Genomic DNA, 26755 nt, shown 5'->3' with positions numbered 1-26755 from the left:
GAAAGTCAGTAAAAGTTTAAAGCCATCAAATTCTAATTAAAAACTTAATTTAGAGTCAAATAACCTATTAGAGAAAAAAAAAATAAGGAAACAAGCAAGGAGCTTGTCCTTGTAAGAGAATCCTACTTCTTCCTAACAATACCAAACCATACTGGGTCCGTAGTAAGAGCTCAATAAATAGTAATTATCATCTCATTTACACCTCAAAGCTCAACTGACATACATAGACCAACTCAGAATTCCTCATTTGGAAAAGGCTGAAATACCTTGCAGAATTTGAGGTACCTAGAAAAAAATAAAGCTAGCTAGATGGTGGTGCACGCCTTTAATCCCGGCACCTGGGAGGTAGAGGCAGGCAAACCTGACCTACAAAATAAGTTCCAGGACAGCCAAGGCTGCTAGACAGAGAAACCCTATCTTGAAAAACCAAACCAAACAAACAAACAAAATATAAAACTATCTCAGTTCTGTTGTTCATGGAGGTCAACAGAAGGAGTGAAGGCACAAACACCCAGCCTTCCCTATCATTTCCAGAAAACCAAAACAAATTACAACATTCTGCTCAAAACCCAGATAAAAATCTAAACAGACAACAGATTAAGAGTTAGCATTAGAGATAAACATTCGCTGCCCTAGGTAGTCACAGTATTCACAAAGTAGTTGGATCATTAAGAGACTAGATTCAAATACAGGTCTGTAAAACCCCGAAGTAGAATTTACACAAAATAGTAGCAACCCCCAGATCATTTTACTCCAAGCATCTCTCTCACCACCTGTGTTGATGTTTTCTAGTATTTTGAAATCTCTATGTTAAGTAAATCTATTTAATTTTAAAAAACGTTTTGAAATTAGTAAATAAGATAATGACATACACCTTTAATCCCAGTGTAGGGCAGGGGATCTCTGAGCTTGAGACCAGTCTGGTCTATATAGAGAATTCCAAGAAAGCCAGGAAAGGAGGGAGGGAGGGGGAGGGAGGGGAGGGAGGGAGAGAGAGGGGGAGAGAGGGGGAGGGAGGGAATATTATGACCAAAAAGTTATTACAGATTATACTGTCAAGATCATCAAATTCAAAAAATTATTTTTAGAAACATTATATAACACATAACCAGATTCCAGGTTGAGGGAAAACTGTTTTTCATATCGACTTTTTTTTTTTCTGTAATGAATGTGGTTCAGTAAGTAGGCAAAGTGCTTCCATACTGGATACAAAACCTTTTCTCTCTTCCTCTTAAGAATTTTTTTTCCATATACTTTGGTGTGTTTTCAACCTTCCCACAACTCCTCCCAGACCGTTCCAACTCCCTAACCATCTAACTTCATGGTCTCTAAACAAATTAACAAAACCATGAAGTTCACTTTTGTTAACTGATTGATTACTCCTGGGTTTGTCCTGGAGTGTAGTTAATATACACAATGACTTCACTGGAGAACACTGATTTTCCCTTTGCCAACAGACACAAACTGCAAACAGTCTCGTGCTCAGGAGTGGGACCTCACATCCATTCTCTCTTCCCGGTGCTAGGAGCCCAGCTGACTTGAACCTGTAAGTCATGAACATTCAGCTACAGTGTGAGTTCTCATGTGACTTGTCCCTGGTATCATCCATCACCTCTGGCCTACCCTTCCAGCCTCTTCTTTGGTGCCAACACTTGAATCACAGCAGAAAAAGGCTATGAATTAGTGCAGACCTAAGCCAAACATATTGTAAACAAATTCAAAAATGTACTTGCAGAAAATGAGTTCTGTGGCTTCTGTGGTAGAGCACTTGAACAGCCACAATTCCACTGCCACGAAGAAAAAGATCAGGCGAGCAAACACCACAGTAAGAAGCATGCCACTAACCAGAACAGTAAGGGGCGTGGGGGGGGGGTGAGACATTAAAATGAAGCCTTCAGATGGGCTGGGGCTGTAACTCACTTGGTAGAAGGCTTGCCTAGCACACATGAAACCCTGAGTTTGATCCTTGACACAGGCCTCTAATCCCAGAATGCATGAGGGTCAGAAGTTCAGAGTCATCCTCAGTTACATATGAGTAGAAGGTAGTTTAGGATATGTAAAACCCTGCCTCAGTAAATAAATACAACTCTGAGGCTGAAGCTGTAGGGGGAGGCATAGCACTCAGCATGCATGAGAACCTGGGTTCAAACCCCAGCAAAGCACCAACAAAATGTTTTGTTTAATTATCACTCTTAGTAAAAGTTCAAATATTTAAATTTAAGCCCTTTAAAATGCTAATTAAGGTTCAAAGAATCTCTGGGTGTGTGTGAGGGTGTGTGAGTGGGTGTGTGTATCAATCTGGTTTCTTTTTCCCTACAGTCACCAAGCTAGGGTCTAAGCACAGAAGCAATCTTTTGATTAAGCACAGCTGCAGAGGAAAATGTCAGCACTGATTATCAATCTCAGGCTCTGCCCTCAACAAAGTCACTTCCAAATTGGTGTATCATATAGCCCAGGTCCTCTCCCTGCCAGGTGACCTTAATCCCTTGAAACCAGAACCCTGTTGCTTCCAAGCTTCTTAGTTTTGAGCAAGTTAACCTTTTTACTCTGTACTTCAACTCCCTGATGAGTAAAAATGTAGCTAATGACAAGTGTTGCAAGAACCATTCAGGAGAGCTTGCTCATCCTGAGTCCCAAGTGCTACACTGAAAGCACAACAGTAAAGAATCAAGATTTAAAGTTTAAAAAAAAAAAAAAAAAAAAACCTACTTCCCCCAGCAGGAGTCATATAAATCTAAATAGTCAGTGAAATCTAAAGAAGCAGGCATCCCTAAGTAAAACGAGATATAGGTCAAGTATATTTGGTGCGAAGGTAGAAGCACTGGAAACAGTGCAGCTCTACAGAAAAAAAAAGTTCCAAGATATCCCTGGCACCTGGCACCCTGCTGGCCATTCTAAGTGAGGCCTTCAGCATGAGAGAGGGTCATGGAAAGTTCTAGTAGGAAAGTGGCATAACCCAACTGTCATTCTGGCTAATGTATCATTAATACAGTAAAACAAGGCAGGACCAGAAATAGGGTAAGTCCCCCCAAGGAATTCCTTTCCCCAAGTCCAGCATTTAGACAAAGGCCATTCTTTCAAGGGCTTGAGGACAGTCTCTACTTGCTAAGAGTTTTCTCCTTATCTCTGGCAAAAGGGATGTATAGCTCTTCCATTAACTTATTTCTGTGGGCCTATCAGCACGCCAAGGTCAATGGTAGCTTCCACACTTCCTCAGTCCCTACTCACAACTCCCTACCCAGTTCACGGGCTCCCTTCCTCCCAGGTATGGCTTTACCTATAACCCAGGAGATCAATCTCCATCCCCCTCCCCCCCCACACACACACACACAGAAAGCCAGAGGTTGTAAAGTATTTACATGGATACATTAGAACATGCAGCACCTGCAAACCATCCTAGAGCTTCAGGGGCAGCCCTAGATCTGTGCCAGATTTCAATAAGCTTTCAATAATTATTCATTTCCTCCTTTCTCAGTCCTTACCCCATTCTCCATGTAGTTTTTCTTCCCTTTGGCAGAAAATATAAAAAATATTTGCCTTTGTAGCCCTAATATGAGAGTCACTAACACCTTGGTTTTTGTTTTGTTTCCTTTGAGACAGGGTTTCTCCGAGTAGTTCTGGCTGTCCTGGAACTCTTACGGTAGACCAGGTGGGACTCAAGCTCAAGAGATCCACCTGCCTCTTCCTCCCAAGTACTGGGATTAAAGGTGTGCACCACCACCAGCCCGCTAATATCTTGCTACCAAACCTGATGATCATTCTGTGGGCCTAGGACTTCAAAACAGAGCTTGTAAGATTCAAGCAACAGTGTGGTTATACTAGGTCTCTGGCCTCTAGAAAAGTGGTTTCTCGGGCTGGAGAGATGGCTCAGAGGTTAAGAGCACTGACTGTTCTTCCAGAGGTCCTAAGTTCAATTCCCAGCAACCACATGGTGGCTCACAACCATCTGTAATGAGATCTGATGCCCTCTTCTGGTGTGTCTGACAATGACAATGTACTCACATACATGAAATAAACAAATCTTTAAAAAAAAAAAAAAAAAAAAAAAAAGAAAGAAAAGTGGTTTCTCTACAGCTTAGAATATAAAAATGTTTGCTTTTTCCTGTGACTCTTTGAGCTCTGTAGTGTGAGGCAGTTTCACATATCCAAGGCTAGCCTCAAATCACTATGTTGCTGAGGATGACCTTGAATTTCTGACCATCATGCATTCGCTGCCTGAGTACCAGGATTACAGGCCTGTACCACCATACTTGATTCGTGCTGATAACTCTCTGGAGTCCAGCCAGCGCTCCTAAGAAACATCAATTAGAAAGCTAGTTTGTTCTAGACGTCACCTGAAATGGCCCTTCCTTAAAAATGTAGGCAAGGTTTATTTACTGGTACATCCCAAGCACTCACAGGATCCAAAGTTTGAGGCCAGTCTAGGTAAAAAAAAAAATCACGTTCTTATAAACAACCGTATAAAGAACAAGCAGAGCCATCTGAAAAGTTGCAGGCACGGAAGGGAAAATGTTTTTTAGTAAACTAAATCAAGGACACTTAACACTACCTGACATACAAGGACAAACATAACTGTTAAAGTAAAAACTGATACCTCGAGGTTTATTTTTCGCCTTTTCCTTGAACATAAATGCCATTACAAGAGCAATCACGGATAGCAACTATGTATCCTAGAAATAAATGGGAGAGAAATGCCCCACCAGAAGCTTGTGGAGAGTTAGGGCAAGAACTATGGAAAAGAGATTACTAGGGGACAAAGAAATGGATCTCAGGATCTTAATTCTGGGACTGAGACATTGAAAATTGTAGCTCTGGTCCCACGAAGGTAATGCTGGGAAGAGGCGGGGTCAATAGGAATCCAACAGCTCCAGTGTGAAAGAAGCAGAAATGAGCTCACTCACCTCTAACGCTGCCTGGGGGTCCCCGTCGATCAAGGCATCTGAGAAGCTCTGGAAAAACCTGCCAAGAAAACAACCACTTCAGCAGGGGCTCTCTAACCAAGGAAAGACAAATAGCAAAGGCGAAGAAAAATCACGCACCGCTGGGACGATGCAGGTCCTGCTGCAGCTGCCGCCATCCCTAAGAGTCGCCAAAGCTCCTGCCTGAGCGTTTTCTACCTTGGTTACCAGCTCCGCCGCCGCCCAGGAGGGGAAAACTTCTAAAGAAACCCCAACAGAGCTTCCGTCCTCCTTAGCCAATCAGCGGCCGCGCAGCATGCGGCCGCGGAAAAGGAGGCGAAGGGTGGGCAGGTAGGCGCAGGGCAGGCTGGGAAAGAGGAGGAAACGCTCTCCGGCCCCGCCCCTAGCCGTGACGCAAGGGCCCCGCCCCGAGGGCGTGGCCATGAGGCCTGCGCTTCGCCGCAGGGCTATGTGGGCTCCCGCATGGCTTACAGGCTTTCTAATGTTGTCTCAAAGCCCGCTGTGAGATACTGGAATCTGTCGGGGGGTGAGGAGGTTCTCGCATCGTTAAAGCGTGTCACGTTAAGCTCCGTTTTTTTTTTTTCCGGTCTTCATCATGGCTACCGCTGGCGGCCAAGTTGTGTGTGACGTCATTCATGGCCGCCAGGTCTTTTCCGGCAGCAGAGCCCGGAATGGCGCATCAGTTCTCACGACTATCGGTGGAGAAGCCCGACCGGCTGATTCGCCGGAAGTCACGTTACCGGCATCGAGAATGGGGTTTTCCGGAGGCCCTGCCAGATCCCAGCGCTCCACACCCCAAGCTTCCTTCCTAGTCAGCTTTCCAGACCAAGAAAAGCCTGTTTTGCAGGCACCGCGTGGACGAAAGTGACCTAAAACTAAATAATGGCCTTAGTGCTGCTTGTGTTCTAAGTAGCCAGTAAGCCCCCCATCCCCGCCGCCCATAGAGCTAAACATCGTATTGGCAAGTTTCCTGCGAATGCTTTGAGATTTAAGTGTTAAAGGGCAACAGGAAGGAGTGACAGTTTAGCGGAGCAAGTAACAGAATTAAAATATCCGCTGCATTAAAACTGCACATCAAATGGATTTAAAAGCCTTCCTCAAACATGGTATATAAGACCTCCGTCTGGAAATATGACAGTCCCAACAGTTCAGGCATTTGTGCACATGTCCCCACTGTTAAACTCGCCCACTTTTCTGAATTCTAACCTTAAAAAGACCCAACTTTTGTTTTCCCCACTGTTCTAGCATTTTCCACACTGGCCAAACTCCTGATTGTGCTTGCTAGCTATCCTGGGTATTTTCATTTTTTGTTAAAACCCCCACCTACCACTCTCCCCTTGCAGATGTAAAAAGTAAGGGTAGGAGGGCATTTGAAAACATAGAACGAGCCTATATTCAAGATTGAGAAACGGAAGTTACAAAGATCTAAGTACAGTGGGGTCATCAAGAAATAGAAGTCTAGAATACTACCAAGTCTCAAGTGTAACATTGGAACCTGTAGGTACATCCCATCTATATTATAAATAGGCGATTTGAAGGGGAGAAAAGAATGGCTGGTAGAAGATAACAGGTCAATGAAGGGAATCTGAACCAAGCTGTCGGAGTGGAGAAGTAGTTAGGAGAGACACCTGAAGCAGAACAGGGCCAGTTGGTCACTAAACTCAAAGAGGTGCAGGTTTCTGATTTGAGTGATTGTTGAGAAGATCGAATTAGCTGAATTAAACTGAAGCTAAGTAGATTTGTAAGGGAGGGTAGACGGTTTCAATTTGGTCTTTTTAAGGTTATTTTACGTTTCCGTGTAGCCAGCAGACACTAAACTGTAAAAGAACAGATGTGTAAAGGTGAGGATTGTCTTCTGCATAAATGCCTTTAAAGTAGATGTTTTGTTCTGTTTGCAGTTCTTTGTATGGCTGGATGTGAATTCCTTCTTGGAAACATTTATTGTAGACACCTCGGCATCTCTTGATATCATCTGAAACAAGTTTCATGCAGCTCAAATTTATAATCACTAATTTTGTGCCATATGTGACTGCCTACTCAAAGGCTACTGAAATGTTTCTTTTAGATCTCTCACTTTCCACATTTAAGTCTATTATCATCAACTTTGACAATGTTTTTGAAAGTGTAACAAGGAATAAAAGTTCATTATTTTATCCTCCACACAATACCAACTAACCCAACCCCACATACTGAAAAAAAAATCTTAATTTCCTCTTAAACTCAATGGCAATTTCATTGCCCTATTCAAAATCGAAGGCACCTTCTTGGAAACAGAATTGCTTGGCTTACCAGCACATTCATTTAGAATTTTCTGGATTCTAAAACTGTAAACTTTCTGTGCCTAAGAAAAGACACAGTCTTAAGTATTTTTGTTACAGTGGCACAAATGAATTGTTATCTTCCCAGTCAGTGAAAAACTCTACTGACCTAACTTAAAAGATTTGGTTTACTGTCTGGTGAGCCGGCCCAGCAGGTAAATGTATTTGTTACACCTGAAGAACTGACTTTGCTCCCCAGGACTTAAGTAAAGGTAGAAAGAGAGAAAGAACCAACTCCACAAAGATGTTCTCTGACCCCTTCTCCCTCTGTGTATGTGTTTGTGTGTCTCACACACACAATAACCAGATTTAGTTTAGCTGGGCTTTGTGAGACACACTTTTAATCTTTGTTAGTCTGGGGCAGGAGTTGTCAAAACTGCAAGATAAGCTTGAGTTATGTAATGATTCAAAGTCAGAGAACTATACATTGAGACCCCTTCTTGGGGAAAAAAAGTTTTCTGCAAGTTGTTTATAGAATATTAATATTATATATCTATAAATTTTTATAAATAGGCTGGAGAGATGGCTCAGAGATTAAGAGCACTAACTGTTCTTCCAGGGAGTCAGAGGCTTGATTCCCACACCCACATGGCAGCTCATGCACATCTGTAAGTCTAGTCTCAGGGTATCCAACACCTCCAGGCTTCCTTAGGCACTTCACAAATGTGGCTCATGAGGGTTTATACTGCTGTGACAAAACATTGTGACCAGAAAGCAAGTTGAGGGGGAAAGGGTTTCTTTTACTTCCACATTGCTGTTCTTCACTGAAGGAGGTCAGGACAGGCACTCAGGACAGGAACCTGAAGGCAGGAGCTGATGCAGAGGCTATAGAAAGGTACTGCTTACTAGCTTGCTCCCATTCCTTGCACATCCTGCCACCTTATAGAACCCAGGACCACCTGCCCAGGTGTGACACCACCCACAGTGGGCTGGGCCCTCCCTCATTGATCATGAATTTAGAAAATGTCCTACTGCTGGATCTCATGAAGGCATTTCCTCAACAGAAGCTTCTTTCTCTGTGATGACTCTAGCTTGTGTCAAGTTGACACAAAACCAGGCAATACATATATACATACACACATACATACACATATACACATACATGCAGACAAACAAGTAGTGGTTTGAATAAGAATGGCTCCATAGTCTCATAGATTTGAATGCTTGGTCACTAGGGAGTGGCACTATTTGAAAAACAAAATTAGGACCGGGAGGTGAGGACTTGTTGGAGGAAGTATGTCTGTGGGGATAGGTTTTGAAATTTTAAGAGCCAGTATCCCTTCCTGCTGCTTTCCAATCTAGATGTAGAACTCTCAGCTACCATGTCTGCCTGTATGTTGCCATACACTCTACTGTAAGGATAATAGACTAACCCTCCAACAGTGTGAGTAACTCCCATTTAAATGGATTTTTTATGAGAACATTTTTTTCTATCTTCATATGTAGCTGAATTTTTCTTTTTAGTTCTATTAGAATATTTTTTAAGGTTTTTATTGATTCTTTGTGAATTTCACAACATGCATCCTAGTTTCATTCATTCCTCCGTATCAGCCCTTTGCCCTTGCAACCTCCCCCTAAATAAAAAAACAAAGCCAAAAACAAAGCAACATCTTGCAGTGGAAGCTGCTGTGTATCACACAGTATGTACTCTTTATCCACACTACTTTTTATTGGATATTCTCTACATTTACATTTCAGATGTGATCCCTTTCCCACAATTGTATCCCCCACTTCCCCTCCCAAAATATTTTTTTTTAAGAGTTACCATTATCATGGTGTCTCTTCACAGCAGTAGAACCTCAAGACACACTTAGTGTGTCTTTAAAGTTCATGTATCAGTCCTGACACCTGCCTTAAATTGCAACACTTGGGAGGCAAAAGTGGATCCTCTGAATTCAAAGTCACCCAGAGGTACACAGTGAGTGAGACCCTGTGTCAACACACACAAACACACACACACACACACACACACACACACACACACACGTATAGGTACACACAAATGGGTACAAATATCTGAAAAATTGCTAATTTTACCACATTATAGAGATTTTTGTTTTCTTGAATTTTTCTTTTTCTGTGTTGAACAATTAATAAGAAAACCTGTTATAGGGCTGGGGAGATGGCTCAGTGAAAATAACCACTATGTAAGCCCCATGACCTGAAGTGCTAGAGGCAGTAGCCCAGGGCGTAGGATACCTCAGGTCCAGTACTGGTGAGGACCCACAGCCTGTGGCGTAGGATACCTCAGGGGCAGTGCTGGTTAAGACCCACAGCCTGTAGGACACCTCAGGGGCAGTGCTGGTGAGGACCCACAGCCTGTAGGACACCTCAGGCCCAGTGCTGGTGAGGACCCACAGCCTGTAGGACACCTCAGGGGCAGTGCTGGTGAGGACCCACAGCCTGTAGGATACCTCAGGCCCAGTGCTGGTTAAGACCCACAGCCTGTAGGACACCTCAGGCCCAGTGCTGGTGAGGACCCACAGCCTGTAGGACACCTCAGGCCCAGTGCTGTTGAGGACCCACAGCCTGTAGGATACCTCAGGGGCAGTGCTGGTGAGGACCCACAGCCTGTAGGACACCTCAGGGACAGTGCTGGTGAGGACCTACAGCCTGTAGGATACCTCAGGGGCAGTGCTGGTGAGGACCCACAGCCTGTAGGACACCTCAGGGACAGTGCTGGTGAGGACCCACAGCCTGTAGGATACCTCAGGGACAGTGCTGGTGAGGACCCACAGCCTGTAGGACACCTCAGGCCCAGTGCTGGTGAGGACCCACAGCCTGTAGGACACCTCAGGGGCAGTGCTGGTGAGGACCCACAGCCTGTAGGATACCTCAGGCCCAGTGCTGGTTAAGACCCACAGCCTGTAGGACACCTCAGGCCCAGTGCTGGTGAGGACCCACAGCCTGTAGGACACCTCAGGCCCAGTGCTGGTGAGGACCCACAGCCTGTAGGATACCTCAGGGGCAGTGCTGGTGAGGACCCACAGCCTGTAGGACACCTCAGGGACAGTGCTGGTGAGGACCTACAGCCTGTAGGATACCTCAGGGGCAGTGCTGGTGAGGACCCACAGCCTGTAGGACACCTCAGGGACAGTGCTGGTGAGGACCCACAGCCTGTAGGATACCTCAGGGACAGTGCTGGTGAGGACCTACAGCCTGTAGGACACCTCAGGCCCAGTGCTGGTGAGGACCCACAGCCAGTGCTGGGCTCTCATCTGCATGTGCACTCAAACATCTAAAAAGCTCACTTAGAGCCACAGCCTCTATACCACAAGTTTATTTTCTCTTTGTCTTTCTACAACAGAGTCTCATTTACACAGAAATGCATTTCAGAGATTGTATTCTGTGTAAAAAATGGGTGTGTGTTAAACAATATTTACCAGGGCTATGTGATGCTCAGAGGGTAACAAGACTATATACGGAAGCCTGAAAGTCTGAACTTGACCCTGGAAACCCACGGTGGAAGAAAAAAACCAACTCCAAACATTGTACTGTGTTCCCCCTCAGGCACGCACGTGGATGTACACATGCAGTGTAAGAACCCGGCCGTGTATGCTTGGTAGCACGTGCCCTTCCTCCAGAGTCTGAGGCAGAACAATCACTAGTTCCAGAACAGTGTCAGGGGAAGCCTTGTGTCAAAAAGCAGAAGAAATACAGACAAGAAACATTTGCTTGAAAACAGAAATATTGAGAACTTTTACATGATTTAATAACAATTAAAGATACAAAAATGTTTAGAGGATTCCAAAGTTTAAATTTTTGTTTAAATACAAATTCATTTTATAATATGAAAACATATAATATTAGACCTCTAAACACAATAATTTTCTTCTACAAAACTTTCTATACTAGAGAATTTGCAGAAAACAATTTCATGTGGCATTAAATGTACATTATTTACATCAAAAAATAATCTAAAAACTCTACTTTAGAAACTTGGATACATGATATCTTTGTATGCAACTTCCCTCCCCCTCCACCCACAGTAAAAATTGATTCAAATAAAAAACAATTATGCCTTTATAATAATAACCGACTCAGCTATGCTAGCTCAGGCCTCCAGCTGCTTCGCTGGCCCTCGGAGCCCTGACTCTTAGAATGACAATCTGTCATCTATCCCTCAGCTTACTGACAAGCCACGATACATGGTGGTCTAAGGAGTAATGAACAAAGAACTTAGGAAGAGTGTATGGCAGACCCTACTGATAGTATTTTGTAGGGAAACATTTTAAAGCAGTATTTTACCTATATTTACATAAGGAAATAATCTGGTAATATTCCAAATAAAGTTCAGATAATAAAATCATTAAAATTTATAAGGAAACTTGTAGACAACTTTGTCTAGTCCAATGCATCCCTTCATAATGGCCTGCCCAGGGTCACACACCTAGCTAGTGGAAGCATCAAGTACTGCCTTTATAATACCACATTTCTTAAACTCAGGTTCAGACATTATCAAAGGCACACTTAAAATGTTTTGTTTTGGTTTTTTGCAAAGATTTCATGTAGTCCAGGCTGGCTTCAAAGTCACTGTGTAGCTAAGGCTGGCCCTGAACTCCTGATCACCCTTTGTTCACGCCCACATGCTAGGATTATATATATGCCAACACATTAGGCATATACATTTCAATTTATGTTATTTTACAAATTCATAGTATATTAAACAGTCCAGCCAACTAAAGTCAAGCTAAGTGAGATCACAACAATTTTAGTAGTATAAAATAATTTTCTTGCATCTGAAAGAGTCAAGACTTAAATTATACAAATGGAATGAAAATATTTCCTACATAAAATTCCTCTTGACTTATATTTAAGTAGTATTTTTGAACAACTCAGGAAGCTTATGCAGTGTCAAGCTAGAAGAGAAACTTTAAAAATACTTATAGTAACTGAAAAAAAATCTCAAAAATTTCTTCATCGTATAAAATTCCTGTTCCTTCACAACTCAGCTCTGAAACATTTAGATAAGAGACATACTTGGTTTTTCCTCCTTATCTAGCAAAGTCATAGGTAACTGTTTTTAACAATTATAAAATTAAGAACTTCTGTGGATTTATCTTAGAAAAAGAATCACCTTATGGTCAGACAACCAAAAAATGAGTTCAAAATAACCACCCATAATTCCTTTGGTGTATTCATTAAAAAGAGTTAGGCTCAAGCAGTTCACTCTGTTTGATGGCTACCTGAGAGGAAAACCCGTTTGAACTGGATACCACCATCACATAAGGCTGGGGCTGTTCTGTTTTCTCAGGGTCTTCATTCAAATGATCTTCAGCCTTTTTCCCTGCCTCTTGTTTAAGAGTTTTTGTTTCCTGAGCTTTGATAACAGAAGTGATCACAGTGCCAGGTGGGTGTGCAACCAGCTGTGAGCTCCGAGAAAACGTCACCACAGGTGCAGCAGCACTGAAGGACGGGGACGAAGCCACGCTGACAGCTCCATTGCAAATGGACTGAACATTGCTCGAGAGGACCTGCTGCACTTGGGTGGGGCTGAGGACAATGGAAGGAGGAGAGCCTGGCTTCTGTGACTGCAGCAGGACATTTTCTTTCAGTACTGTCATGGGCTGTGATGACGGGATGGCTTGCAAAATAAATTTCTGAGACGCTGCACCTGAGGAGGGGTCTGTGCTGGTTATAACCGTTGTGAGTGGCACTGTCTGGAGTGTTACTGTATGTAACTGTTGGTTGCCAGGAGACACGACTACTGGAACCTGGGTTGAAGCTTGTAGAGTCCTATGGAGGTCAACAAATAGAAGTAAGACTGTTAGCAAACAGAACATCTTTTAAAGCATTAATACTTGACGAGTTATCCTTAAAAGTACTTCCCCAATTCTTACCACAGCATAATTAACATCATGCCACACCTTGTTTTAAACATCATACGTGGTACCAGCACACACCTTTAATCGGCACACTCAGCAGGCAGAGGCAGTCTGAGGCCAGCCAGGGCCACACATAAAGCTCATGTCTCAGATGAACAATCTGGAAATGCCGCCACATTAGGACAAGACAGTGAGGTATGGAGACACTAACTAAGCAAGGCGTTTATGAATGAGCCACACTGAAGCAAAGTACGGATTTAAGAGCAGATCCGTTGACTCAGTAAATAGCTAACGTCACATAATTATTTTGAACTTTAACATATGAGGAAAAAAATGCTTGATTCACTTTTAAAAATCCTATCTTAACAGGATTATCTATTTTTAAAAGGACTAACTAGGATTTCAGATCGACTAAAACTCCTCCAAGTTGGCAAAATAAAATACACATATATTTTAGCAATTTTAAATGCCAAAGTAATTTTCACAGTAATTTTCCGATACAGCTTCTTTCTATGTTGCCCAGGCTACCCCTGACTCCATCCACCAGCAGACAGGGTTACAGCCACGCACTGCCTGCCCGGCAGAAAACTATTCATTTGACGTAAACATTTAATGTAAAGCCCAATTTATGGACTGGAATAATGAGCCAATCTCATTATTAAATAAAAGTTTATAAATGATGACTCAATGATTTTAAAAGTTCACACTTGTGAAGTTTATAGTGTCGTTTGTTGGTTTGAGACATAAGTCTCATAGCCTGGGCTAGTCCTTATCACCAGGCCCTGCCTCCTAAATGCTAGATTATAGGGCACACCACTGCACACAGCTTGAAGTTTGTAGTTGTGGTTACTGTTATTAAATCAGTTGGAAACTCTGTATCTTGAGTTCAACTGTTCTTTCTGAATTCGGTGAAGATATTTTGTGAAAGTTGTACTTAAAATGGCTTAGTGCTAAATTAATCTCAACTAGCAAATTACTAAACCAAAATTTTATTGTTAGTAGTTATAGGTGACCTGTCACATGCGAGGGGACATGTAAGCCGGATGAGAAGACAGAACAAAGACCAAGTGCAACTTGGAAAGACGAGAAGGCACGGGCCAGCGCATTGTGTGGGATGCTAAATCTCCATTAGATCGCCACCCAGGGCAGCATTGGAACATCAGTCCATGGGAGACTATTATAGGCTTCTTTTTCTTCTCTTTCTTTTTTCTTAATTTTGGAGACAGGGTCTTGATGTGTAGCTCTGGCTGGCCTAGAACCTGCTATACTGACCACACTGGCTTCAAACTTACAGTGATCCTCCTGAATGCTGAGGTTACAGGCATATACCAGCATGCCCAGCTTTAACAGCTTTCTAGAAAGGTGGAGCTAGAAGAGAGCAAGCGTTAAGTAATAAAGATTTAGTAAGAGGTAGGAGGACTCATAACCAATGTGGTAGCATTAGACAGACAGTGAACGGAAAACATCCTCAGGGACCAGGCATTTCCAAATACACAGTGCATTCCTGTGCTTCCCATCTGACTGAGACTGGGGAAACCAGTTACAGAGAGGTGTGTGTGTGTGTGTGTGTGTGTGTGTGTGTGTGTGTGTGTGTGTTTCTGGACACATCTGATGCAGATAAGAGCATCAGCAGCACCACCTTACCAGGCAGATACCACTTTTTAAAATACCTTCCTATACTAAGTGTTTCCATAAATCTATAGATAAAGTAGCATTTGTCACAGAATTCTATAAGTATACATGATCTCTCTACCTTGTAAATGCTATAATCCTCATTTTACATGTAAATGCTTTGTTGCAAAGTTTGACACCTCATTAAGGTAAGCAGATAAGGTCTTCAGACCCTATGTGCCTAACCATTACAATACACTCTAAGTTCTGAATAACGCCAGCTGAAGATGAATACTATTTAATTTTCATTTTTTTATCTTCTTGAGAGACATGTACATATGATGTTTTGTGCTTTGCACCCATTACCCTATCTTATGAATATTTAAATTCTTCATTGTGTGTTATCCCCAGTCTTTAACCTTCTTCACAATATGGCACAGCATATTTGAAAATTCTGCCTATTGCTAACTAGAGCTATCTCTAGGTCTTCAACACTTTTGTTCAATTGGTTTGAAAACAGCCTTTCCGTGATGAGTGCTCTCAGGAAACATACAAATTACAAAATAAATATACTGTCTCATTTGAACAAATTCTAGAGCAAAAAAAAAAAAAAAAGGAAATTACAATAGTGCAGGCTTGAAATCACAACTCAAGGGTACTTGCCTGAGCTACATATCAAAACCAAACAAAAACTGAGCATGGTGGCAGACTCCTGAAATCTAAACACAGAGGAGGAAGTAGTAGGAAGGCCTAAGCTCAAGGACAGCCGAGGCCAGACTGGGATACAATATACCACATCAAAAGAGATACTAAAGAACAAGACACCATGAAGTCCCTGCAGCCACAGGAAGTTCCAAACACTTTTTCTTTATAATTAAATTGTCACTTGTATCCAAGTCTATTGTATCTGTTATTTTTTTCCCTTCAAGTTAAGAAGTGTCAGTTAATTGTCACAACCACCTGTATTGTTAAGTACTCTCTTTGCTGTGGACAGGAAATATTCCTAACAGTTGATTGATTGGCACACTTAATAACGGGCCAGGCTGGAGGGCTGGGAGCTTTGGCAGGCATTCTTCCTACTCCACTAACTTGCCTTTGAGGTAAAACTACAGCTTTGGGCATTTTTAGAAGGCAATTTTATAGCCCTTTAGACAAACTATTAGTGCATGAATAAGTAGTAAAGAAAATGGACTCCACATTTACCAGGGACCACGCTCAGAAAACACTTTACCAGGGGTTTTCTTTGTTACTCCTTGAACTAACATGAAGTCAAAGGCAAATGAAAACTTTTAAAAACCAAGGGTGCACATTATAATTTGAGGAAAAATTGAAACGCTGATGATTTACCTAAGTTTACATAAAGCCTTTCCTCCCCACCTTGCTTTGGGTCATGGTATTTCTTCACAGAGATAGTAACTCAAACTAAGAAAAACCCCAAGATCTATAAGTATACACTTAATTTTAGGCCAATATCTCTTGATTTATTCTAAAATCAAATGAGAACAGTACTAAATTTTTCAGAAGACCAATCTAAAGGTCTTTTTCTTGGTCTATCAGATATTTAACACCTTTTCAAGTCTGATCTGACTGAACCAGACTAGGGAACTTTCTAACCTGTGGCACATTAACTCCTGAAGAAGAGAACCTGACCCCTGACCCTCCCGCTACGCTTCACGAGGATTCTAAATAGAGTTTTCCCAGGTGATAATATGGACTTTTCATATTCAGTGCATCCTGAATGTCTCAGTTATGAAAGATGACTCAGTGGTTAGGAGCATGCATACTCTTGTAGAGGACACTCACCTCCAACAACTCACAACTGTCTATAGCTCCAGTTCCAAGGGATCTAGTGTATCAGCCCTTCACAGGCATCCTAGGTCAGTTACACAAAACCCTGACATGGACACATATATGAATACACATAATTAAAACTAAACAAAAAGGCACCACTGATAGAATTAGAAAACCGGTATAATTTTGCTCCTGAAACAGTCTGTGGACCAAAGCCTCTGCCTTCCGAATCCTGACCCACGAACAAGCAATGACATCACACAGCCATGGGCTCTGGTTACTGTCTCCTCACCTAATACTCTGAACTGGAGAGTTTGATGCTTCCTCCTGCATGGTGCTGGTTATGGCTGCTTCTCCTTCTGAGACAGCTTGTACTGGCTGAACTACGTGAACAGTCCGGAAGAGCTGGGTAGGATAGGGAGCCTGTGAGGGCTGCACTGTCCTCAAAACTTCGGAAGGCTGTCCAACTTCCATGGGATCTTTGGGTTTTGCAACTTTAGGATTCCCTGGTTTCAGGATTGTAGTGGCCCCTCCTTTTATTCCTGGACTTGAGGAAACTCTTGATCGGTTTGCTTGATTCCGACTTGACGTGCTGGTTGAAGATACGGACTGATCGGAAGACTCTAGGCTGGAACTTGGATCCTCATCATCTATGTATATAAGATCTTTTGGCATTTCTTTAAACTGATACACCAAGCGCTGACCTTCCACCTTTGCAAGAATACCTCTTTGGTAATAGTACCTAGTCAAAGCAGACAATTTCATCAATAAATCAAATATAAATTAAAATGACATTCAACAAAATTATTTTTTCCTAATCAAAATTTTAGGGATGAACTTTTTAAATGAGGAAATTTGTTGTTTGCGGATATACACACACACACATATAATTTTTATACACAGATTAAATTCTTATGAGGCAGAGAAGATGACATAGCCTGCTTGCCTAACATCCTGAGCCCAGACACCTAGCACCCTGGCAAGGGCTGGGCCTAGTGTCACACATCTATTGTCCCATCCTGAAGAGAGATACCGGCAGATCTCTTCAGTTCATTGACCAAGCAGCCTAGTTCAATCAGTGAGCTCCAGGTTCAGTAAGAGACCTGGTACCAAACCACAACATGGAGAACAATCAAGGAAGATACAAACATCTAACCTCCACCACATGCATCTATGACATGCCCACACAAATACCACATATGCCACATACAAGTCCTTATTAAAAACTGAATCTTATATGAAGACTGATAGAAACTTTGCTTTTCTCCCTCCCTGTTCCCTGCTGCTAATTTGCTGAGATTATAAAATCTATTAAAAACATCAAGACAACCTTTCCTTAATAGCATGAATTCATAATAGTTAATAAATTTAACTCAATTGTGCAACATGTAGTAATTCAGATGTCAGTGGTTTTAATAAAAATCAAGAAACTAAGTGATTCTTGAAAACACACACCTATGGCCTTTCCCAGTGTCTCTCTCCTCAAACGCCAGTCCTGAAACCCACATGGAAACCTCTCCTTAGGGCTGAAGAGGTGACTCAGCACCCACATAATGTCTAAAACTCTAATTTCAAGGGATCCGGTGCCTACCTCTGACCTATGTAGGCACTGGGTACTCACATAATGCACAGACATATGTGCCAGCAAAACATTCATATACATAAAATAAATTTTTAAAAAAACCTGAGTTCCAACTCTGCAGAAGGAGGAGGAAGATGAGAGGAGGAGAAGAAACTGTAGAAGAAGAAGAAGAAGAAGATACTGAGAGTTAAAGGCCAGCATGGTATACATAGTGTAATCCAATCTCAGAAAGGAGAGAAAGGAGAGAGAAGAAAATGGGGAGAAGTTCTAACTTAAGGCTGACAAATCATTTCTATTTCAAGTCTTTCTCACACAACCCATATCTGGAATAATTAATAATACAGTCACAGAAAAACAAAAGTGGGCCTAAATTTCTTTTCTCTGATAGCAATATGAGGTACTCATTATTCTGCTATAGAAATGGACTTCTGAGATCCGCATTTTCTGATCTCTTTATAAGTAAAACAGATTGAGTTTCTAATTTCTGAAATGCTTGGGACCAACAGTGTTCCAAGGTTTCGGAGGTACTTTTGAATTATTTTAAACACATGCATAGACCTTACCAGTTGAACATTTAAACTTGGAAATGCCCTTAAACCCAAACTTCTTAACTCTCTTATTGTTGTTCAAAATTTCAGAATCTGGATTACTGACTTTCAGACTAGATTCTGCTGTTGGCAAAATTATTTGTAGAAGAGAAGTATTTTCCCCAACTGGAGTAAGATTTAGCTTCACATGCATGCTGGTTTCTGTATTTTCTGTGGTCTTCCATAAATGCAATCAAGTCACAGGCTGGGGATGTGTTTGTCTGTCATACACAAAGCCCGGGTTCACCCCCCCCCCCGCCAAGTACAAAAACAAAGAGCATGAATGCAATCATATTTTTTATATATTTTAAGAAGTTTCCTGTGTGGCAGTACCTGGGAAATAACGTGCGTAGCAGAACGAACCATCCACATACCTGAGTGCTCTCCCCATGGTCTCATAGTTCATGTCGGGTTTGTTTTTATGCTTCCCCCACAACCTGGACACGGCTTTAGAGTCGACCAGCTTAAAAATGCCCTTTTCCCGCTGTGTCCATTTGATGTACTTAGGACAGGTAGCTTTGTCCTGAAGCAGAGCCAGTAAAAACTCCCAAAGGTAAATTGTGTTTCCTGAAACAAAATCAATTGATTTTGAAGGAACACATTTGCCTTTAAAAGAATACGCAAACAAACCACAAGACCAAAAAGTCTTACAAGGCCCATCTTTATCCACACAGAAATATCACATCATTCAATTAACCAATGCAATCCCTCAGCATTGGTGAATATGGTCATAATTCTTAGGATCTAGTAGAGACCTTGCTAATCCCATAAGTGATACATGAACAGCAACCTTTTCAATTAGACAGACCCATGATGACCTAAGCACAAACTGTCTGGTTTTTAAAAACCGTCGCAGAGCATAAAGATCAAACGGGAGAGAATATGTGTGTCCCTTCCAACAATAGTTCCAACCCCCCCTTTGAGTGATTTTAAACTTAGTTTTGTATTACTTTTATTTTTCTACAGTCCAGTCATTGACCCCTCCTGGTTCAACATTTGTTCTCTTTGTATCATCACCTGCAGACCAACCATGAGAGCAAGAGTTGTAAGAACTCTGGAGCTCCCACACACCACGGCAAGGACCTACAAAGACTAGCTAAATTGCTGCAAAACTTTGCTGAATGCATTAATGAATTATCTCGATAGAAAAATAAAAAGAACTGAGATGGATTCTGTTGGCTACTTTGTTACCAGTCACTTAACAGAAACTGATGACAGAATCTAGTCAGCCCTGGGCAACAGGGTGTTCTATCTGGTTATAATGAGATGTGATGAGCTGGGTTCGGTGGTGTGGTGTCTCTAATCCTAGCACTTAGGAGGCAGAAAAAGATCAGCAGTTCAAGATCACCCTCAGCTACAAGGAAGTTCAAGACCAATCTGGACTATAGCTTTAACATATCAAAGGTAGTCAACTTGGTGCATGCGTGTGTCACCACACAAACATTCATGCACGTGCACACACACACTTAAAAGTAACAAGGGTGGGCTACAGGGAATAAGAGGAGGGAGGAGAGGGCACTAGGCCTGTACAATAAAGAAACCTCAGGACTCACCCTTCCCGTCTTTACTTTTCTTTTTCACAGATATGTTTGGTGTAGTAGCCGGGGAGTCTGGCCGTGGTGGTTTTGTTTTTCTTCCTGAAATCAGAATAGCTCTGTATAAATATTTGCCCTCAAACTGAAAGGAAATGGGCAGTTTCACTATTTTGTTGTTTATTGAGTTTCAAGTTTCAAACTTTTATTTTCAGTCACACAAACTAGTCTTTCAAAATGCTATCTAAAAGAAAAATAGCTTCAGTAAGAATTAAAACTAAGTAGGTCAGATCACAAGTCATTAGTACTTATGTATGAAATTATACTTCAGGACTAGAGACACAGAGTCCTGTTCAACAGGACAAACATCCACGAGCCAGGAGTTTGGTCCCTAGAACATCAGGATGGGAGTAAGGATGGTTAAAGAACCTGGAAATTACCCTTTGGCTCACCAAAAAAAGGAAATGAGGTTAAATTCCTAGCACTGGTGCTTTTCTGACACCACACCAGTGTTCTATCTTTGATATTCATGACAGACAAAATTTGGGCTTAAAATTAGCCACAAAGCTGTGTTCGGTGGCACACACCTATAATCCCTGCACTTGGAAGGTGGAGACAAAGGCAGATTTAAATTCAAGGCCAAAATGATCAGGTATGCCCATTTTTTTGAGGAAGTGGTTGGAGGTGACGTGGTATTTCTTGTGAGATGGTATCTTGCTTGTGAAAGAACTCAGGGCAGGAAGTTAAGCAGGAACTGTGGAGGAACACGGTTTGCTGGCTCTAGTTCATGTTTACTTAGCTTTCTTACACCTCCTAAAAGGCTTTGCATAGGGATGGTGCTGCCCATTGTTGGCTGCTCTGCCTCCAACAACAATTCTCACTCAAGACCCACTGGTTTCCCCTTAGACAAATCTGAGCTAGAAAATTCCTGAATCCAGTCTTTCCCCTCAGATGGCTTTAGGTTGTGTCAAGCTGACAATTGAAACTAACCAAGACACTCTCAATTTGTAGAAAGCTAAAGATTCTCCTTTCAACACAGTTTAACACCTTTTCTTCAATAGCCTGCAGAACTACAGCTTTCTGCAGTTTTCTCCTACTGGATCCAGGTTATGGAATCTTTGGTAGACTGGGGTGGTCTTCCTGCCCCCCCTTTTTATTGGATATTCTCTGTATTTACATTTTAAATGTTATCCCCTTTCCTCCCCCTCCCATCCGTCCTCCCCTCCTTTTGCCTCCATGAAGGTGCTCGCTCTCCCAAGCAGCCCCTCCCACCTCAGCACACCGACATTCCCTTACACTGAGAAAATGAGTCTTCAATGGACCAAATGCCTCTCTTCCCACTGATGCCAGCGACAATGCTATTCTCTGCTGCATATGCACCTGGCCATGGGACTGGAGGTTTTTAAACTATGCCCTAGGGTATGAGCAGTGGTGATGCTCTCCTGGGACATTTGGCTACACCGGGAATTCAAAGCCAGTCCTGGATACTTGAGAGCATTTCTCAGCACAGATAAACAGGCTGGGAAGATGACCCGGATGTTAGTAAGAACATTTGCTGTTCTCACAGAGATCGAGGACCCATGCGATGCCTCTGGCTTCTGTGGGCATCCATAATGTATGTGCACACACAAAATTAAAAGGATAATGAAAGAAAAGGAAGACCTCAAACTATGCCCTCAAAACAAAAGTGACCCTACCCTTACCACAAGGGGTTTTGTTTTATTTGGTTGAGAGAAGGATGAAGATGTTGGATAAAGAATTTAGATTAAAAACTTGAGGCTTCAATAATTGGAAAATCTGGGCTGGCAAGTTGGCTCATTTGCCACTAAGCTAGATAACCTGAATTGGAGCCCGTGGTCACACGTTGTAAAGAAAAGAACAAACTCTGCAAAGTATTCTCCTCTAGCCTTTATTTATCTACTCATGCACATATACATACATACATACATATATACTTACATACATACATACATTCATACATACATACATGCATGCATGCATTCATACATGCACGCGCGCGCACACACACACACACACACACACACACACAATAAAAGACAAAGAGTTGGAAAATCTCCAACTGTCAGATAAATCAACTATTTTAAGTGCCTAGAATTTTTTAACGACTAATATGAAGAAACGCCTCAACTTGTTTTGCATCCTCATGCTCTTACGGATCTTCACTGGGGTAGAGGCATCTCTAATAAAAAGTACGTTCGACTCCACATCAACACTGAAGCAAGTTAGACACGCACCTTTCTTTCTTTTAGGCTGTTCTGGGGATGAGGCTCCTGGGGAATCTGCATTTGTCTCTTGCACTTGCTGAGTTTCCATCACTTCAGGAATCCCATCTAATGTGACAGACACATGGGTGATTGGGGCAACGATGTCATCTTCAGAGGCGCTAAATATATTATTATCTAATGGAAAGGAAATAAAATATAATCAGTTGTGTATTATAAACAAAATCATGTCTTTTTATACGAACTCTCAGGGATACAAAAGCAGCCCGTGCTTTCCTTCCTACCGCCATCGGTGGTATCCCCCATCCATGTCTGCTTCTGTTCCTAGCTCTCTGCAGTAGACCTCTATAGAAATGCTTTATTCTCTAGCAACAAGAGAGAATCAGAGGGACATTTCCCTATAGCTTACTGAGAAAAAGTAAAACAAGCAACTCAGGCCCCACGGCACGCGTCTCAGCGTCCCCACAAGCCAAGCCTACCTTCCCACGTCATTCTGCACTGGCCATGGCATCCCGCAGAACTACAGTGAGACTGAGGAGAGGGGATAGATGCTCTGCTCTATCACGCCATCGCCCACACACCGCTGTGCACATCAAACATGCAGCACATTCTTAGTAACTATGCCTTCACGTTTCAGTTCTCCCTCGTCATAGGCCCAAAGAAGAAACAGATTTAAAGAGAGCTTACTAACCTGGCAGTGAATTTTATACAACAAACAGGAATCTGTCACTAGGTTTTTGCCTATTCAATACCATTGTCTGTAGAGGTGACTATATTTTACTGGTCCAGTGGAAAACCCATGAGGGGCTGGAAAGTTGGCTCGGCAGTTAAGAACCCTTGGTGTTCTTCCAGAAGACTGGGGTCCAGTTACCAGTGCCCACATTGTGTCACACAACCCTCTAGCTCCAGTTCTGGGATATTAAACACCCTCCCTGACTCTACTGATATGACACACAAGCATGTGCACATGTATGTTTGCAGGCAAACACTGATGCAGATAAGGTTTTAAAAATAAAGTTTTTAAAATAAACAGGTGAAGAGGCAAGAGTTTGCAAGTATGATGGGGATGTAGTATATGAAATTCCAAAATAATTCATAAAAATATTATGTTGGGGGGAAAGAGACAAAATTTTGCATAACCTACTATTTCATAAAGGAACATTACTTTTTATTCTAAAATGTTCACCAAATTTTAAATCAGTCAAACAACTTTTAACAAAGATACCACAACTAGAATTTGTCCTTTACAATGTGCTTGGGACCCACAAAAGAAAAACAGCCTCTTCTGTTCTCCTGACATCTACTCTCTAATGGGGATGGCAAGGACAACTCTGCAATGGACGCAGGCATGAGCGACCATTGGCACTCACGGATTCGTTTTTCATCCAGTATGGGGCCAGGAGAATCCATATTGAGGAGTGCCTCGGCAGCCTCAATGGTCTCAATTGTCTCATCGCCATTGTGACAAGAAGCCTCAACTGCAACAGAGAAAGAATAGTATTAGCTACTCTCAAACAGTGTGTGCCTCTCTCTCTGAAACTCAGCCATGAGCTTTATCTCCTGAGCCAAGACATACCATTTATTATTGAGCCTGTATGCATATAAACTGTAAGAACATATGCCATAATAATAAATCTAATGTGGATGTATAGGTTTCACATTATGGTAGCTTGGGGGAAGGATTTTTTGTTGTATGTTTGTTTTATTTGTTTTGCTTTTTTTGTTTTTTTGTCAACCTGAAAAAACTTGAGTCATCTGGGAAAACAAATGTTCCTTTCAGACTGGCCTGTACCGATTCAGGAGTGCCCAACCCACTGTGTGTGGCACCCTTTGAGTAGGTACAATTCGAGGCTGTCTAAGAAAGCAGGTGCAGGTGGGAGTCTAGAGTTGAGCCTAGCAGTCAGGGTATTTGCTGTTCTTGAGGAATCCTGGGATTTGTTTCCCAGCACTGCACGGTGGGACATAGCCACCTGTGACTTAAGCTCCAGGAGGCCAACACCATCTTCTGGTCTCCTCAAGCACCTGCAGGCATATGATAAACTCTCACATTATATAGAGACAACATATTTGTGCCCATGAAATAAAAAATAAATTTAAAAGGAAAAGAGGTGGGGGGACAGGCTGAGCAAGCCACAAAGAGCAAGCTAGAAAGCGCCATTGCTCCATGGCCTCTGTCCCTGCCTCTAGGTTCTGTCTGTGTTCCTGCCCTTGCTTCCCTCAAAGGTGTAAAGCCAAATAAACACTTTCTTCCCCAAGCTGTTTTGGGACATGGTGCTTATTACATCATTAAAGAAGGAAAGTAAAACATGCACTGTAGCTTGGGCTAGCCTCACACTTGCAGAGATACCCTAGCCTCACCTTCCCAAGTGCTGGGAACCCAGGTGTCAGCTACTAGCTAATTGCCTTTTTTTAATTGGGAGATGGAGTAAAATTATTATCATCTTGTGTGTGTGTGTGTTTGTATATGTGTGTATATATGTGTGTATATGTAAGTGTGTATGTGTGTATGTGTGTATATGTGTGTGTATGTGTATGTGTGTGTGTGTGTATCTGTGTGTATATGTGTGTCTGTGTGTGTGAGGGAGAGAGAGAGAGGGAAAGAGAGAGAGAGAGAGAGAGATGAACCTGGACCATGTCATTAAGTATTCGAGGAGGTCAGAAGACATATTTATGGAGTTATTCTTTCCTTCCTCTTCCCTATGGGTTTTGAACACAGGTCATTACACTTTTACAGTAAGAGCCATCTTACCAGCCCTTCTCTGGCTTTTAGGGACTGTGTCCAAAGTACACAATGTAAGACCAGGCTGGCTTCAGACCTAGAGTGATCCTCCTGTTTCTCCCTCTTGAGTTGTGAGATCACAGGCACTCACCACCATACTAATCTGCATATTCTTAGAGATTCTGGACAAAGTCGAAGTTATAAGACATAGATAATAAAGGCCTCTGTGTTCATTCACAGCTTCAAACACTATCAAGGGGCTAATCTTCCGCCCACGCCCTCCCACAAGTCCTTACTTCCTACAGAAGAGCACTGTGAAGGAATCCAAGCCTCCACTTGTATCCCTTTGTTTGGCTGTTTGTACTGTTATAATCTTTTACTTATCTGCATGATGTACATTCATACTACAGCATGCAGATGGAGGTCAGAGGGCAAGCTGAAGGAGCTGGTTCTTTCTGGCAGCCATGTGTGTCTCCAGGACCAAACTCACTAGGCATTTGGCAGCAAGTACCTTCACTCTCTGATCCTTTTTGACTAGCCCTGTTTTTTGTTTCTGTTTTATTTTTTTCAGTTTCAATACCAGACCTTTTGTAGCCCACGCTGACCTCACACTCACCGTGTAGCTGAGTCTGGCCTACAAAAGCTGATCCTTCTATCTCTGCCTACTAAGTCTTGGAACTACAAATCCAGGCCCACTACTCCATAATTTATCTCTAAGTATTTTAGCACATTTTCTAAAAGAAGCCTAATACAATGATATCATCATATATTAAAAATAAACATCTAATAATTACATAGTCATGTTCATCCCTCAAGATCCCTTCCGGGTGGTGATGGGACACAGCAGGAAAGTACTTGCTTCACATACACAGGCCCAGCACCAGGAACAACCATTACCACAACCAAAGCAAGCAACAGGAGACACCACAGAGGGTGTGTAGAATGTCTTTGGAGAGGGCAGTTAAAATGAGATCATCATAGTAGACTAAACCACTATTCTGTCAGCCCACTAGGAAATCTGGGCTTGGAGAGTAATCAGGAGACTCTCTGAAGACAAGGGAGAAGACAGTCATCAGTAAGCATGGGAGAAAGAAACCAAGCAGGCCAGCATCTTAACCTACAAGGACCTGTTTCTTCCTGCCAGCTACAGTGGGAGGCACTGTGTTAGACTAGCTCCAGCCACAAGGTAGTGCTGCCCTAGACCTGGTCCTTCCCCCAGCTTCTCAAAGGCTCGGTATTACCTTCTCCCTTCCCAACTCTGGAATGAAGGGAATTAGAACTCCCCGCCCCCCCTCATCACATTGCTCAGATAAGCAGAGGGGTGTGGTGAGGAAAAAAAAACGGAGGAGGAAGACACAAGCCACAAACGATCTGGCTTTTAAGATACAGCTTGCTTTCTGCTAAGAGCAGGAGACTTTGCTATTCTCTAGGAAGGAACCTGTCTGTCTCATCATTTCCTTTCACACTGCTGTCCTTTTCTTCTTTCTGAGATACGGTATCATGAGGCTCATCTTGGTTCTCCTGCCTCTACTTCCCAAGTGCTGAAATCATAAGCTTGCACCACCATACATCAGGCACACCGTGCATATTTGTTTACTAAGCAATAACTCTTGCTTATACATGAGACA

At 42.4% G+C, this 26755-nt stretch overlaps 2 protein-coding genes across 4 annotated transcripts in view; both read right to left on the bottom strand.

The window, feature by feature from the left end:
• The window catches only part of SUGT1 (SGT1 homolog, MIS12 kinetochore complex assembly cochaperone), a 40685-nt gene extending 35480 nt beyond the window's left edge, over window positions 1-5205 (bottom strand). Inside the window, exons 1-2 of the mRNA XM_080917032.1 lie at window positions 5040-5205; window positions 4902-4959 (exon numbers count right to left, since the gene is read on the bottom strand). Coding sequence (XP_080773158.1) covers window positions 4902-4959; window positions 5040-5077 — 96 coding nt within the window. The 5' untranslated portion in view covers window positions 5078-5205. The remainder of the gene's footprint in view (window positions 1-4901; window positions 4960-5039) is intronic.
• A 6055-nt stretch (window positions 5206-11260) lies between these two features.
• ELF1 (E74 like ETS transcription factor 1) overlaps window positions 11261-26755 on the bottom strand; it is a 90277-nt gene continuing 74782 nt past the window's right edge. For 2 of the 3 annotated variants that reach the window (XM_080916807.1, XM_080916808.1), the window contains exons 4-9: window positions 23779-23886; window positions 22421-22585; window positions 20187-20270; window positions 19008-19200; window positions 16757-17206; window positions 11261-12973 (exon numbers count right to left, since the gene is read on the bottom strand). In XM_080916807.1, coding sequence (XP_080772933.1) covers window positions 12379-12973; window positions 16757-17206; window positions 19008-19200; window positions 20187-20270; window positions 22421-22585; window positions 23779-23886 — 1595 coding nt within the window. In that variant the 3' untranslated portion in view covers window positions 11261-12378. The remainder of the gene's footprint in view (window positions 12974-16756; window positions 17207-19007; window positions 19201-20186; window positions 20271-22420; window positions 22586-23778; window positions 23887-26755) is intronic. The other variant, XM_080916809.1, reaches the window with a different exon arrangement.

This window comes from Micromys minutus (assembly GCF_963924665.1).
Source record: "Micromys minutus genome assembly, chromosome: 5".
Taxonomy (NCBI): Eukaryota; Metazoa; Chordata; class Mammalia; order Rodentia; family Muridae; genus Micromys; species Micromys minutus.
This window is presented reverse-complemented; position numbering and strand designations above follow the sequence as displayed.